Source organism: Motacilla alba, chromosome Z (assembly GCF_015832195.1).
Source record: "Motacilla alba alba isolate MOTALB_02 chromosome Z, Motacilla_alba_V1.0_pri, whole genome shotgun sequence".
Taxonomy (NCBI): Eukaryota; Metazoa; Chordata; class Aves; order Passeriformes; family Motacillidae; genus Motacilla; species Motacilla alba.
Window position 1 is genome coordinate 28,542,589 of NC_052046.1, and position 17,725 is coordinate 28,560,313.

Below are 17,725 nucleotides of genomic sequence, written 5' to 3' on the forward strand. Positions count from 1 at the left end.
ATCTTAAATTCAGTTGGGGGCATGACAAGTGTAGATAGAAATAGAAAGTGTTTCCTTAATAGTTTTCAATTAATCAAACTTATTCTCATATTTTATTGCATTTTCACTTGTAAAATGTAACTGCTTAATTCAGAAACTCCAGTTTCTTAAATTCAAAAAAATTTAGGTGGAATTTTTTGGGGGGTTGTGTGGTTGTTTGTTTGTTGTTGTTTTTGTTAATATTTGTTACTTATGAAAACTGGAAAACTTACATGTTGCACACTGAACTAAGACATCCACTTCTTATTTCTGAATCCTCCTGATGATACCTAATAAGATCCTATCAGTCAACTTTTGAACTGGCTGTTCCTCTATCTAGAAACTAGAGTGAGGATTTCAAAAGTGTATGAATTTCCATGTCATAAAGGTTGTGGGGTTTTCGTCTTATTTTCTCAATTTATCACTCGCAGTTAGTCTTAAGCATTTAATTCTTCCTTCATTTCATATATAAAATACTTTTACAGTCTGAGTCTTCCATCTTAATTTGGATCAGATTAATTCTTTCCCTACCTAAATTGTTCTTTCCCAAAAATTTAATTGCACAAAAACTCATGCCAGCAAAAATTTGTTATTCAGTTCTCTTCTTGATGTCCTTTGTTACCTGTTACCAGACAAAATGTGAAACTTCACAGACTTTTTGTGTTAAATGTCAGAGAAAATACAGTACTATTTCTTTTTATTTTGATGGTTCTCCTCTTTGATTGGTATTTCACATCCTTCATTAAAAATGGAGTAGATTGTCCTTTTAAAAGAGGCTCTTAGACTAAAACCGGTTCTTGAACTTCACTTCTTGTTATTGTCATCAATATGAGCCAAAGGGAGCAGTGGGCTGCTGTGATTTGCACAGGAAACACTTTGTGTGGACTTTTCCTATTCACTGTTCCCTAAAAATAAAATATATAAAACATATTTTATTTTTCTTCTGATCTCTTTAGAGATGTTAGAAATCATGTGTATGCCTCATCTCTCCTTCTCTGTATTTCACATCCTTGTCATATCATCTATTTGTTGTAATTTAATTAATTTTCTAACTGTTGTCATCTTTCCTAATTTGAAAATGTGTTAATTCATTGCCCTTCTACATGGTAAGGAAATTCTCATATAGAAGTGACATTATGCAAGTAATTAAGGATTAGAGCATGGATATATTATTTCAACCACTCTGCAAACCAACAGATCGTTTAGATCCACTGTGATCATAAAAAGTAGAATAGCTGATCCAGTATCTGCCATAGCAGCCAGCATGGATAACACAACTTGTCTTTATCTGACTTTATTTTTATCATAGCTAAAGTGTGCCTGCTTATACTTTCCACCTGACTAGGACAATTCTAGCTGTTCGTGTGGCTAAACAAACAAGCTTTGCAGTAAGACTCAGGTGAGCCCTATCATTAGATGATTCTTCATGATCCTTCCTAGAACTGCATAAGTCAGCCTTACTTGTGTTCAAGACTTAATGTTCAAGCTGAATAAGTGTGTGATTATTTTGACCTCCCACTTATGGTGGACTTATTGTGTTTCTACTGTTTTCCTCCTGAGATGAGTTAAACAAAACCATAGACAGTACTTGAGCTGTTTCAGAACCATCCGTTTATAAAGTGGAGGACCATAATATTTAAATTACTCCTTCCTTTGACACATGCTAAAGCTTTCCCTGAGTAGTTATGTCTGTGCAGGCAAAAATATTTTCACCAGTTCACAGTGATGTTAGAATGATATTTATTTCCTTCTTTTCATATTTCAAGAAAAAATACTGTCAGTTGCATATGAAGTTTAAAAAGCAGTCTTTCTTTTGAGGAAAAAAAAAAGTGAAAATGCTTAGGGGACTCATTTACAAGGGAAATGCTCCCCTAACCTAGTTAATGACTGAGTTAGTGAGAGGGTGTTATGAGAGCATTGTCCCAGAGCCAGCAAGTGTTAGGCAAATTAATTGGTTGGTGGTTAGGGGAAAGTAAAATACTTTTAGAACTGGTTAAAAAGGAAATTAATTGTTGCCTACTACTCATTGCTGGCATCACACAATGATGGGAATCTAATCCGTCCATTCCTATGATCGTCGAAGTAAAAGTGTCCAGGAAATTTTTCATATTAAAGATGTGGTGGTTGTAAGGCTCTGGAATCCTCCCACTGAGTCCCTCAAAGGGACTTACAGGGATTTATGTATGTACTCTGAGTTAGATGCAAGGGAGGAATACCAACAAGACACTCCTCATGAGTCAAAACAACGAAAACTCAACTGGCAAACTTGAGAAAATCAGGGAACTTTAGAAAAAGCTTATAGCAATATTGAATCCATAAAAAGCATTTGACAAAACATTAACTTAGCAAGCTCTAAGGTCATTCAATTTAACAAATTTCAACCCATCTGATTTTAATTTACTCAAAAATAAATAATATGTTTGTATATATATAATATATATAGTTTGAACTGCAAGAATAAGATTTAAAATGTATTTCTCAATTATAATTGAAACAGTATCTTTTAGTAATAAGACCCTTAACATTCAACTAACTTTTGAACTTGATTTACACAAGTTTTAAAAAATCTTCTACGTACTTAAACAGATACATCCTGCCTTTTCAAGTCCTGGACTCACTTGTTCATCCTTAGCTACTCCAATAACAAAAGAGGGTTTCTTACCTCTAATACATGTATTAAAGCAAGAAGAGCAATTGTTATTTAACTACCCATATCTTGACTTACAATTAGTGTCCTGCTCATAACATTACAATTGTTATTGTCCAGTCAAATCAGAGTGTTGAAAATCAGCAAGAAATACTTAGAAGTAGGCAAAAAGCTGTTGTGTTGTCAATACTGAGGCATAATTCCAGAGCACAATACCATGCATTATCCTTCTTGTTTATGTACTCTCCCTTATATAAAAGTTAAATTTATAACCATTAATTTTCACAGGAATACCTTGGCAAATTGTACATGGTTAGAAGATATTATTATTTTGTGGGGCTTTGAGATGTGACCTGCCTTCTGCAGTTGTGCAGGATTTTCAGGTGCACTGAATACCTTACAATAATGTAATGATATTCCTGTCACTATAAAGAGGAAGAAAAAAAGAGACATTTTTGTAACATGTGAAGCCATTATCCAATATTGCAGTTATTTGCAGTTCTGAAAAGGAATGGCTGGGATTCCCTCCTCTAATTAGGGAGGTTTCACTAAGAACTGGTGTCTGTGCAGGGACATGAAGTGATTTAGTTGGAATGATGTAGGTCCTGCTACAGGAGCATGCTGGGAGCTGTAGGAACAGATAGAGACGAACTCATGACTGGCAAAGCTAACAGCAGCCAGGACCTTCAGAACAGAAAGCTTAACAACTTAATAACTAAGAGAGGAATGGGAATGTGTTATTTTTTACCATAAGTGTTTCAGGTGAGAAATAATAACAAGTTTGAAAAACTATAGAAATTAAAACTTGTATTTGTTCAAATTGATAAGAAATGCAATAAAAATGTCTAAACTGAAGATTAGAATTTGATTTCCAACAGACAAGCCAGTGTAGCTCAAGAAGAACCTTCCAGAAGATGTTTATACAGTGATATGAGCTTTAATAGTTTTAAGTTGGAGCAGGATAGCCAAGTTTCTAGTCAACTTTTGGTCATGTGTTGTTTTGATACAGATTCTGAACTGCCCAGCAGCTTCTGAAAGTTGAAAACATGGAGATGTTTATATATCGGATTTCAGGAAACCATAAAAAAAAGAATAAGTTTGTCTTTTACTAAAACTGGCTAAAATCTGTAGGATTTCTAGTAGACTTTTTTGCTACAGCTACAAGTCAACTATTTATGATGGTTGGTGAAGAGCTAGGGTGCCGTTAATACTGCAGTAATCATCACTGCGCGGTGTTACTATAAATGATAACCTTACATTGCATATGATAACATTTGCTGCAAAATAGATATAAACTCTCAGATCCCTTGGACTACAGATCTTTTCATAACATAGTCCAGACTGCATTCTTGTTGATGAACTACTGGGCTGTTTACAAGTGGGTCTGCTTTTTGGGTAGGTTAAAATCTATCATTAGCAGCAGAGTGCTCTTCTAGGATTGAGAAAACCTTGTACGTAGTGTCTCTTTATTAAAATTCTTTCAACTGTACTGCCTTTTGCAAATTGATTTGTTTATACAGTTGTGGCATTTTTTCCCCATAGTAGAGCTAAGGGATAAAATTACGTGTTTTGACTTTGATTAAGCTTAATAAAACTGAAGTAAGAAAATCTTGTTTAGAATTTTGAATGATTGAAGGGCAAATTTTGCATAGCTCTTGTATATTCTAGTGAATACACAGACACCATCTGTTGAGAATGATAGCCATATGGTGAACTATTTATAGAAAATATTTATATTCATTGTGTTGTTGATTATCTAGATATCCAGAAAACACACTTTAAAAATCTAGTTTATCAACATGTGGAAAAATTTATTGTGTGGTTTTGAAACTGAAAAGAATGCCAACAAACTGCATGTGTTTTGTTGTCTGTCAAAGATTCTTTATAAAACTTTACAAAAGCCTAAATTTGAGAAATGAGTGAAAAAAACCTCCAGGGTATTAAATGGTAGGAAGTTTTCTAACAATTTTGTTTGTGGAAGAAACAAATGATGGAAGAGCAATTACTGATGCCAAGACCGAGTGCTTATCTGCATGGCAGAGGACAGCAGTCTGATACCTAGTGTACTTCTAGGTGTGTTAATCTGTCTTCTAAACTGCAGATGCTCCCAGATCTTTGGTATCCAAATTTGCTGGATATTGGAAATTCATGCTGTTGCTACAGTTACAAGTCAACTATTAATGATGATTGGTGAAGAGCTAGGGTGCCATTAATATTGCAGTAATCATCACCTGCTTGGTGTTACTATAAATGATGCCCTTATAATGCATATGATAACAGGCTTTCTAAAATGTCTGGGAGGCTATGAAAGGCAGTATCTCATTGCTCCTGTATCAAAAGAAGCAGGTGAAAGGTATTAATCCATTATTGTACATCTCTTGGTTAATCATGAAGTCAGGCTTAGACCCTAGTGCTGTATGTACCAAAAAAAAAGCCAATGGGATTTTGTGGAAAATCTCACTTTGACCTTTCTGGGTAAGCAAGTATCCTGTTCCATAAATGAGTTGGTCAATAACAAGGTGTATGTCACATCTGTCACCACAAGGATTATCCTTTGTCTGCTTATCCTCTTCTGACATAGCTAATCAAACCATACTGTGACTTTAAAAAATCTGTCGGAAGAAGGCTTATTTCCCTGCCTGGCACTTTTAAAGCATTGGTGGCAGAATATAACATCAGTAAGCAAAAGAGAACAGTAAGCACTCACTGTTTGACTGCCACTCAAGCCCCTATCATGTATACAGTTACAGCATGAATTTCACAAGTAAATGAGGTTAAAGATGAGGCTCCTCATATGCAATACACTTTTCTGATTGTTATCAGTCTCTCTCTTCTGCAGATATATTGATGAATCATATGAAAAAAAAAATACTCTCTGATGACAATCTCCAACAGAAGGTGCTAAAAACATAAGGATTGCCATATCCCATTTAACCTTACTTAATATGACCTATTTTTTAATACTTGGGAGTCTTTTATGATGAGGCTTTTGCTAGCTTTGCAATACAAAAGCATGTACTTCCCATCTCTCCTTTAATTAACAACTATAAAGTTGCTTAAACAAGGTTTTGTGCTAATTAGATTCTTTTTTTTATTACTCAAACCTGGCTTCTAGAAAAAGTGAAAATAAAATGAATTAAAAAGAAGAAAGTATTGGTAATACATCTTTTTTCATTCAAAAGGGTAGTAAGCACAGCATGTTGGCTAGGGCAGAGACCTGTGATCCAAACCTCTTTCTTCTAATAATGTGTCACACTGCCTTGGTTTCCCATTTATATTAGATCACATTTGTCTGCATTTTTATATCCTTTGATATGCTTTTGTCTTGGTTTAGGAATGGTGTTCCCCAAATTAGTGCTCCTGCTGAGACTCTCCAAACCACTAAACCACTGCTTACTCCTTTCCCCCTTCCCTCTCTTCCCCCGTGGTGCTGTGGAGAGGAGAATTGGAGGCACAAAACATAAGCATCATGGGTTGAAACAAGAGTAGTTTACTGGAAACAGTGCTGAATGAAGAAAACAAGAAGTAACAGCAACAATACTAACAACAGAGGGTACAAGAAAGAGGCAAGCAATTCAATTGGAAACCCCCTGACAAGAGATAATTCCCAACTGCTCCCTCCACCCCACTGACTCGGAAGAGAGCCCTTTCCCCGTGCCCAGAAAACTACATGAGGTGGTACAGAGTAACCTCCAGGTGTCAGCCATGCCCCTTCCTGGCTAGTGCAAAAATTAAATCTGTCCTGCCCAGAGCCAGGATGGCTTTGATGGGAATACTGCTAGGTATATTCAATGTATTGTGTTAATAATACATTTGTGTATTCATTGTTAGGATTCACTGGTTCCTCTAAAGGTATGTCATAACTAGGTACTTTTGTGTTCTATAAATCATCACTTGGAAGCGTGGCACTTCAGCACTATTATCCCTATATAATTAACCCGGTGATTGCTATCCTGTGACTTGGGTGGCTTTTCTTAAAAACAGTTATTTCCTTTCATCTGTAAATTATTTGCCCTCCTTTCAACTCTCTCTCAAATCCTGTTCTCACTAGGGATTCTTAAGTGGAGATACTGATGTTCATTTTTCTTATCTGTTCTTTTCTCTTTCCACTTTCAGACTGCTATTGATCCAAGTTTCCATTCTTAATAGAAACATAGTTATATAGTGATTGTAAGTGTGATGTAAGTGTACTATGTAATTGCTAAATGTATAAATGTGAATCAATGCATTCAAAGTACTGACTTCCCTGATTGTACACAGTGGCTTAGCTTCTCGTCTTATCTATAGACTTTCTTGCTACACCTGCAAGGGAAGAGGCTGCAGGACACAAGCTGACAAGCTAAAAGTCTGTCCTGTCCGTCAAGGCATTGTTTCTTCCTTTTGCTGCTTTTAGATAAGGGATTTTTCATCAAAATTTTAGTAATGTAGAGTAATTCCATTTCCATACAGGGATCTCAATTTGTTTGTAAGCTGTAATGAGCTGAGACATGCAAGTCCCCTGTAAGGTAGAGGGGGAAGTATTATATCAGAGTTAAACAAATGGAAAATCTGGTTACGCAAGTCACTTTTAAGCTTTCTTCTGCACTGCAAAACCAGTCTGTAGCAAAGTAAAGAGTAGAACCTAGTTATTTTGACTAAATTTAAGATACAAAGCTACCACATAGTAGCTGGTCTGTGGTGGCTGTTGCTATCCTCAGTTCCTTTGTGGCAAGAAAGGGGAGGTGACTCAGCTTTAGTGAGACCTTGATGGTTATCTAATTTGAATCACCTTGCATTCATTTTAGGAAGTGGTAGTCCCATTAGTTTTTCTCTGAAGGGGGTGGGGAAGACTGTATGCTTTCTCCTGACCTTGAAATATTCACTGTTGCAACAACAAAGCAAGTATGTGGTGGTGGCCAGTGTGGATCCCAGACTTTTGCAGCTGTAACTGATGACTCTTAGCGCTATGGCTTTCCCAAAGTTATTGACTTCTCTCATGGCTTTCCTGATTGTACTTCCTCTGTCCTGCCAGGCTGGCACTGTTTAAGAAAGGATGACAAGTCCTAGAGATCTTACCGCTTCTTCCCTAAGTCCAGTTGTTAATGTCAAACTGACCTCGTAAGTTTTACAGTCACAATGCAAATAAAGCAGTGTTGGTCAGTTTTACATGAACTCCTAATAGGTTTTCTGAAGGGCATAGTAAGTTTAAAATCGGCCTACACACGGCCACAGTATTTGGGCTTTTCTGATGCTGATTGATAATTCGACCCAGAAAACCTTTTTGATTGGGATTTTTCTTCCCCTCTTAACTTCTTTCTAGGGTCTAACAACAAAATTTACTCTTTGTGAAGAGTGGGAAACCATTGTGCATACTGCCTCATATACCAAAGAGGGAATTGTCATTCTGATAGTTGACACTGTAAAATGTCATTGAAGAAAGCTTTTTCATGTTAGTCTTTAGATTGACAGGTTATGACAAAACTGCATTCATGTTGCTTGAATACATCTTTTGTCTAGTTTTACATGCTTTTTGAATTGTCTAGAAAATGACATATTAAGATTTTCATTAGCCTTAACCAGGTGTGATTTTCTTTATGGAAGATACCTTGGTAGGACTGCAGCTGAAGGTGAGTAAACCAGTGAAGCTTAGAAATGCTGCAGCCCTTCTTCAGATGGTGGCAGGGAATTGAAAGACTCATTAATCAACAGCTAAGTCACAGATGTGATGTCTTTCCTGCAACAGACAACAGACTGTGAAAGTCACATCCAACACGTAAAACTGTTAAATAAGGCACATCCACAAACATTCTTAAACTTTTGTCTTTCCATTTTTCTTGAAAAACACTACTCTTTTCATGTTTTCATTATTGATTTCCTTTATTTTAAACAAAAGTATTTGTTCTTTTTCCAAGCAATACTATTTAGGAAACAAAAGTAAACGCTGACACTGTTTTCACCCTTTGTTCATTTTAATACAACATATTCATTTAAATGGAAACACAGTTTTGATTGCAATGATTAATGTAAAGAGTTTCAATATTATAAATTTTTGTACACAGAAAATGTGCACAGAAGTTTTGACAGAAAAAACATTAATCCAGGGATTTTCTGCATATAAACAACTGGCTATTTTCTTCATGATTTTCCAGTAATTTCCCCTGCTACAAAAATTACCTGAAACAAAGATTCACTCATGCTGTAGTGCTGCAATGTAGATAGTCATAAAATATTTAAAGTGAAACTGCTTAGAAGATTTTATTAGTTAATCAACCTGCACTGAATTTTTCACCTGCACTGATGGGAAAATACCATAATAAGAAGCCAAAGAATGAATTTGCCATACAATTTTCCACATCATGCTTCCTTAAACTTTCTGGATCCCTGGAATGAAGGAGAGTCTGGTCAGAAGTCTTATACTTCCTCATCAATTTTTTTTCCCTCAGATTATCTTTAAATTGATATATTTCCCATGGATAAAAATTAATTTTACTCTTTCAGAGAGCATGAATTTGTTAGAATTTTGTATTTGCTAATTCCTTGGTCTCCCTAATTTTCACATTTTTCCAAAAATAAATGTTCAGTATAATAAAAATTACTCTTTAAAGTCTGAGGCAGATGAGAACAGTTTCCCAAAATTATCATTTTTGTAATGATGATGTCATCTGGGATGAGTAATTTCTTAATAGCCGTAGTCTGATCTTCTGTTTCCCCCTTTAGAACATCTGTCTTACTTTTGATCTTCATATCCAGAAACGGATTTTAATTTGCAATCCACATTCTTCACTCACTTTCTTTTTTATTTCCAGGATTGACAGTTGCAAAGTTATTTTGGTCTTATTCAATTTGAGTAAATTGAACTGTATGTAAGTATAGTGCCTGCTGACTCAGTAAACACTGTAGTGCACACAAAAGACGGAAACAATGGTGCTGCATTTATTGCAGCAATAAGGTCTTATGTTATTGGTATATCAAAAGTTATAACTGCTTTGCCTTTACAAGGTTCTGTAAGCAGATATTTGAATAAACATCTCTTTAAGTTATATTTGTAACAGGCTTTTTCTGTTTTCTCTGATGTGGTGCTTGTTATTGGAGGGCTTTTTAAGGCATATGCAGCTATCATGTTGTCGTTTTAGAAAGAACTGTTGTTATTTGATGACCATTTTTTGCATTTTAAAGAGATTTCACTATTGGGATCAGGGACAATTTTAGTTTTGTTTCACATTGGACTATAAAGTATTGCCTAAATTTGTGCTCATTAGGTTTCTGTTGTTGCTTTAACTCAGTAATTAAATATCTCTGTAAAAAGACCCACCCTCTAAAATAATAGAGAAATTATCCTTTTAATTGTACTAATAAAGAGTGTGATAGCTGAATTTAAGTACTACCAAACTCTTCCCACAAAAGTATTAATGAAATTATATCAGTCAATGAATATAGTCAATAAAATAACCATGATGATTTCTCTTGGGATAATTACATGGGTAATTTAACAGTACCTTTGCATAAAAACTGAGAGCATTAATGTGATATAGAGTTAAACCTCTGTAAATGGTATGTAGAAAATAAAAGGTTTTCTTGTCTTTTAAATAAAAAAGAAACCTTTAAAAATATGTTGTAGCTCTTTACCAGTAAATTTATTTTCCATTTCTGTCTTATTTTTGGCATCTCATTATTTATTGTTTCACGGAGTCACTGTTAGATCATGCAATAGCAACAGTGGGCTTTATAACCTCTTAAGTGAATGCAGAGACAATTGGGTATTCTTTGCATATCTCCTTGATAAATGGTTGTTGCATAATAAAATTTGATAGAGTGGTTTCAGAATTTTAGCATTAAAAATGAATGATCATTGATCTCTGTCTATCTAAACTTCAGTGCCATATTTTCGTAGTTCAAGGTGACCTATGGGATTCATGTACTATGAAGTTATGCTCACTGATCATTCTCCAATACCATGCCCAAGCCTCAGTGTTTGGACATTAACTGATGTGAGTTAACTAGCTTCAGTCTATAACTTTCTGAGCAAGAAAAATTCAGAGATACTTATCTGACAAAATGTGCTGCTTTTTTCTGTTACTTTTTCATCAGGAAAGGTGTGAGTCCAGAACAAGTTTTGTGTGATCAGGCTTTCATAGTGTTTTCACTATTGGTAAAATTTTTTCTTAGAAAATTAACAGATTCTCAAGTCTTAAAAGACCATGCTTTAGTTCATAGCAGGTTAAAGGAATTGCTCCAGTACTTCTAGAAGTATGTGTTGTCAGTTTGTTGTTTACTTATTTATCTTTATTTTAGTGAGGATTGATCTTCCTTTGCAGAAGGAAAGCTCCTCCTTATACCATGGTATTCTAATTCTTTCATAAATTTATGACATTTCCTGATGTGGTTTTTTTTAATTTGTTAAGTTTAGTTTTCTGATTTTAATCTATCTATGCTGTCACATGCTGAATTTTTGTACATGGAGTTCAATGACTGATTAATCTTTTTATTCCATACTGAAACATAATCTTGAATGTGCTCACTCACATCCTTAATGAGTTGTCTCTGTGAATTCAGTACAATAACTTCAATGCAACAGGTTAGGCTAGATTGTATTCCTGCAGTTTTGTAGCATGAGAAGACTATTTAGAATGAACAATGTTTCTTTGGCCTGTATTTCTCACATGTTTGGTCATGTGTCTGTGATCTGCAGAGAATCATGTGCTTGTGCTGCAGTGCATGGTCTGTATCTTATCCATATACATACACTGAAAACACTGACTACTGAAATTTTAATTAAAATTTGAATGGTGGCTTTTACGGGGACCTTCTGGATGTTCTAATGATGCAGAAATCTTTTGTTGTAAAATAAAGAAATAGTGAACTACACCATTACACTGTTCACTAAATCCAGTCCATGCCAAGAGCAGTTTCGAGAGATTATTTTTTTCAATTTGATTCAATTATGGTTTATTTGAAATTTTTCTTGAATGTTAATAATACATGCTACGTATCTGTTCATATGAGGACAAAAAATTTACTATATTACTCGTTTTGGAACAGTAGTGTGTTTAATTAAATCTTTACCATGATGCAGCAAATTAGAATTTAAAGAAGTGATACTCTAAATCTCAGGTAATGTACGTTTAATCTTTGGTTACTGTATCATCTCTTGGTTTGAAATAAAAATTGTTCGAACAAGGGAAGTTTTAATGCCCTAGTTCCTCCTGCTGGGCTAAGAAATAGCAAAGTTATGGTTTCACAAAGTTGATGTCAAATACCCCTGCAGTTACTGTACTAAAGAAATTAGAATGGGGTTTTCCTACTGCAGTGAAATAGCTAAGGAAGAAGGATGAAGAAGGGAAGATAATTTTTCTGTTGCTTATAGTACTTTTCTCATAGTTTATTGAAATGATAAATAATAGGACTGAAACAGTAGAACAAGCTTTGGTATAACTGAATTAATTTTAAAAGAGTAGAGTTCTTACAGGGAGTGCGCACCCTGTGATGTTCACAGAGTGTTTTTTCCTTTAATAAAATTTTCTCAGCATCCAATAAGGACATAAAAATAATGCTTCTAAATCTTCTGAAGCAGACTTGTCAAGTTTTTGGTGGCATCTTGTAATTGTGAAAACTAAAGGGAATGTTTTAACTCTCCTTGGTTACGCATCTACATCAGGTTCTTCTCATGCTTATTCTTCTCCATAGTTTTAAATGCGTGGGAGAATTTGATCAGTGTCCTTTTTATATTCAAAATGAGTCAGCTTCTGTTTCAAAAGTGTCTTATTGTCATGATGTCACTGCATCTCAAGATTTGTGACCTTTTGCTCTGTATGGACTCATGGTAGACCTTGTGTTTTTGCAAACTACTTTGCTTTTGTTCCCCTGCTAGGGGATATCAAAGCCTTTTGGACTAAAGTTTTACATACTAGTAGGTTTGCTAATAAATAAATAAATAGAATAAAATTTGTGTACTAAAAGTACCCAACAGCAACTGAAAACACCCAACAAAGAAACCAACTTAAAGTTTATTTGTAATAAGGACCGCCAGATGTCGCAAAGGCATCGTGGATGAAGTGGGTTTTTATCCAAAATGTGGCACTTATATGAGGAACAGTAGTATTGTGTTGGAGAGTTGCAGAGGCCATAACAGGTCAGTGAAATGTCCTTCAAACATTTGATTTTTACATTTGAGAATAGGCCAAGATGAAAAGATAACCACATATCTGACATTGACATTGCTACCACTTAGACAACTGATGCAATTGCCTTATTCAGTGGTCTCAGTTTGATCTTTATTACTTTGAAACCTACATAACAAATTTAATTTTGGTGGGGTTTTTTCTTATAAAAAATTAAGGCTCTGAGCAGTACCAGATCACAAACTTCTAAATGTAAATTTAATATAATATGTATAAAGTTTTGTTTTCTCCTTGTTCTTTGAAAATGTGAAATACTATTAAAAACATTTCTAAGAATACCAAGTAGAATTGAAAGAATTTGAACTGATTTGAACAGCATGTGTAAATCAGAGTAAAATAAGTTGAACTTGGAAATAAGTATTTGATGATTGATTCTTTTATTGAAACAGAATGAGTATGATAGTGGATAAAGTGATTTTCCGTATTAAGAGAAAATGTAGTGTTTATAAACATGTCTTCAGTATGAAGGGAAGCCCTGTCAAAAAAAATGAACAACATATAATATCTTTTAAAAGGTAAAGTAATATAAGTATATCACTTAGTTTATGGATCAAATTTTACAACCTAAAAAATGTTGTGTATATTCCTAGTGTCATAAAGCTTACATTTAAAAGATACTGTTATTACCTTTGTTAGGTTGTGGAAAAGCTTAATTCTTACTGAGTTTGTGCTAGAATTAAAAGTATATTTAGAAGAAGAAATGCCAGTGCAGAAAATTAAGTCCAAAATATGTATTAATGTACAGATCATAGTCAAATCCCTAGTAATTTTTTGTACTTTAAATACATAATTCAAAAAGTAAGCTGCTGTATGCTTGCGTTTAATGGACTCTGCCTGAGTATGCAGAAGCTGTCAAGATAAAATACGGAACAAATACAGAACATGCATCATTCTAATTTAATTATGACTATTCTTAAAAAATAAAATAAATTTATGCCTTTGTGGTTTTGTGTTGTATGTAGAAATCTGCGATCTTTATTGCTAAGATTGAATTTGATTTTGTTTTGTATGATTCTTGCTGATTTCTCTGTTGCTTGGGCACATGTGCATACACCATTTAAACATGTGATATATAAGTATAAAAGTCATATTGATTAAAATCTTGAACATTTTCTGGATGTTTATTTAATTTATACAGGGTACATATATATATATATATATATATATATATACACTTCATTTAGATTTCTTCTTTTACATGTTATTCATAAAGAAATAAATTGGTTAAATACTTTTGCATGTATGTATTTTCATAATTGTTGTTAAACCAGTAAAATGTGCCCTAGATTTCCCTCTTACTTCAATTAAAATGCTTGTTGAGGACTGATTTGTGAAAGCAAGCGTATCTTTAGCTCTGATTATGGTTTTGATTAATTCTTTCTATTGTAATTGTGGTGTCAGTGGAGTTCTGAACTTAATAGGCAATTCCTAACTTAATAAACATAGTTTCTTATTATTCCATAGGTATCAAACTCTTTGACTCTATCTTTGAAGTCTTTGTGTGACAATGGAGGGTTTCTTAAGGCATTGGTTTTTTTAAATGTGAACAGATTTATGTATGTGTTTGTGTACTCTGCTTATCAGCTACATACATATGGAATATTTTTGTCTTGTTCTAAGACTTTATGTATATTTAACCTTTAGTTTAATTAGCAGGTCATAAGATTTCCATTAAAAATACATGGGCTTTGAACTTACTGAATTTTATTGGTACAGAACAATCAATCACTTCTAAGGTTAATGAGAACATATGCTTTATTTTTAATAGTTATATTGGTGAATTATTTAGCATACAGAAGGATTTTGTATACTGTTCTCTATTAAATCAGAATTTAGAGTTTTTGAATAGCACATTATAGGCATTTAATAACTTTTGTTATTGAAGTTAAAGTGAGAAAAAGACAAATAAGTATTTATATAAATTCTTGTAGTGTGAATAAAATAATCGGTGATACACTAGCTGTGGATATACTCTTTATAGAGTTAAGTTGATCTGCAATGTATTACAATTTTCTTGAATGTTTTTATTTTTCTGCATCCTGTTCTTTTATCTTTTAATAAAAGGTGACTTATGTAGGTGGTACCCAAATTACATCATTTAATCTCTCAATGAAATAAAAAGTCAATACCTGAATTGAGGGGAAGGGAGGGTATGCAATTTCTTATGATAAAAACATGCTGTGGTAACAAAAGATAGAATCCATCTCTATATTGCATAGCTTCCTGATCGTATCTATAAGCCTGATATCAACAAAGAGCATTTATTTGTTGCCAAGCTATTGGAGGATTTATTTCTGAACTCAAATCCCACTTATCAAGAAAATTGCATCCTCTTTGTCTCGCAGAAGGGTATACGTCATCATGGCATATTTAGTTATTTGGTACTACAATATTGTTACCTTGCTTAAAACACATGGTCCCTCTTGATATACAAGAAAAAACGGAATCCATTTCAATAAATTAATAGGTATGAGAATCCCAATCCATCGTTCTTTTCAGAGGTTCACATACATTGTAATGAAAGGCATTAGGAGTTTTCTTCACTTCAAATCTAAATGAAACCCATTTTGGCTCACACCCTTGACAGTCTCTATTATAAGCACTGCTGTCTCCTGTTCATGTGTGGCCTTAGTAAAATGCTTCCTTTGTAAGATGCACAGAGACAATATAATGCCGTGAAAGATGAAGGTGTCAAAACACAAAGTTAGAAGCAATCTAATCAATGCCTCCTGATTTAGCCTTTGAAGGCTCTCTTCATTAAAAGTCTTTAATTGTGAGGCTTATCTTGAGGTAGAGCTGTTACTTAATATTTTTCAGTGTCATTCTTTGGACAGTCATTTGTACCTTTTAAATGTAATTTCACTATTCATTGTTTCGTAAATTGGATGCCTTGTTAGCAATAGTGGTGGTGTGAATGACTTGCATTCAAGTGATTGAAGGTAGTAGTGTATAAATGCTCGGGTCTCTCCCCCTGAAGGGTAATGTGTTTTATTTCTCAGTATGTCATTGTAAAATATATGGTTTTCATTATGAGTCTTTTTATTTCAATGTGTGGGAATGCAGGTTGGAATATTTTAAAATTATAAAAGAAAGGCTTCTAGCTGAATGTTTCTGAACTTTAAAAAATTTTCAGATCCAGTGAAAATATTATTAATCCTATCTAAAAAATGTGATCTCATATTATGTTATTCTAAATACATTTTGAAAAGGTACGCAATTAAAAAATGTGGTACAAAGGCTTTTTTCTTCACAAATGATCATAAAGTTGTTAGTGGTTGCTAGAAAGCAACTTCTGGAAATCAGTTAAAAATGAAGTGGTTCTGAAAAAAGATGATTTGGAAAATGCTTTTAAAATAAAAACTTTCCACCTTAAAACTATCAACTTAAAAATAAATTAAAGCATACAGTACAAGTAATGTGGGGTTTTTTTGAGCCATATGATATATCCTGTTTTTTAAAAAAAAAAAAAGTACACACACACACACACATATATATATATGCATGTAACACATGTATGTATATCAGCAAATGCATTTTCATATCATACCATTTACTTTCTGTCCTATAAAAATTTTGAAAGATGTTTTGGAAAATGAACATTGCACATTTTTATAATCTGTCATGAAACCTTCAACTGTTAAATGCTTGGAATACCAGGAAAGCTAAAAATCTCAGATATTGCCCTTGTAAGAATCAACAATTAAAAAAAATTAACATACAAAAACCAAGGCAAAAATATAAAAACTACACAATTGTTTTGCATAAATCCTTGAAAATGGAAAAAGAATTGAGGAAAATGTGACCTGATTTTTAAATGACTAGGGTCATGAGTACAGCTGCTCTTAGTAATTATTTGTGATAGGTTGTTTTTGAATCCCATATGTATAGCAGCTCCAGGCCCAACTACATCTTTTGCTGGCACACAAACAGATTCTTCCAGGTGCTGAAAATTAAATTTTAATATATTATTTAAATATTAAGAGAATTACAGTTTCAGTAATTTTACTGCTGCAGCTGGGGTGCAAAGTGTCTCTATACTCTACACAGCTTGTTGCACAGTCTGCTAGAAGGAAAATTCCCATTGGCTTGAAATACTTTTGAGGAAGTAAATGTTTGATGTAAAGATAAAACCATATGTTTGCTACAGAGTCTATTTTTAAAATATTGTTTGGAACTTGGCCTATTTATAGCCTAAGATTTTAAAATGTTACATTGTAGTTTATAAGAATCCATATCATAAAATGGATGAAAGTTTAAGAAATGGTAAGGAAAACTTAATTAGCCCCTGAGGGCTTGAGTAAGACAATTCCAAAAAATCGTATAGCAGATAGTTAGCCTAAAACACGTATTTAATTATGTTGATGTATTTTCTTGATTAAAATTCAGACATGTAACTTCTCTGTGTTTAATCAGTGGAAAAAATGTGTTTCTGAGCTGGGATCTCAGCACTTTTTCAAGGTTTAAGAGAAATATCTGGAGCTAACTGACTGGTTTACTCCAAGTTTTTACCCCAAGAAAATTAGAAAGTTATTATAAAAAGGTAAAGTAAGTGCTAAGTAAATTGTGTGAAGGTGTAATTGCACTGAACTGAAAATACCATATAATAAAATATGGTTTTAATTTCATTATTTTTTTTATGCTTGTCCCTTCTTATTGCTCATTCCAACATACTTTTGACTATGTTTGGAATAAGCAGCAACATCCAAGTTTAAATGTGAGTCAAGCAGACTTGGAATGCACTTCTCAGGGTTTTTGGTTTTTTTTTTTTCTGATTGGAAAAAATACAATTGAGTGTATATGTGTGCTGAAAAAATCCAGTGCTATTCTACGCAGATTAGCAGTTTGCAGGGTCATCACCTAAGAATTATATCTCCTGTACTTCTGTGGTCTTCTAATAAATATG

The 17,725-nt window shown here is 33.7% G+C and overlaps 1 protein-coding gene across 11 annotated transcripts in view; it reads left to right on the top strand.

Annotated features, from left to right (window-relative positions):
• The window catches only part of KIAA0825 (KIAA0825 ortholog), a 243,184-nt gene that overhangs the window by 132,547 nt on the left and 92,912 nt on the right, over positions 1-17,725 (top strand). Inside the window, exon 20 of one of the 11 annotated variants that reach the window (XM_038124586.1) lies at positions 1,328-13,900. The exons of the other annotated variants lie outside the window; for them this stretch is intronic. Coding sequence (XP_037980514.1) covers positions 1,328-1,331 — 4 coding nt within the window. The 3' untranslated portion in view covers positions 1,332-13,900. Of the gene's footprint in view, positions 1-1,327; positions 13,901-17,725 lie in introns of those variants that run through there. 11 annotated transcript variants of the gene reach the window in all.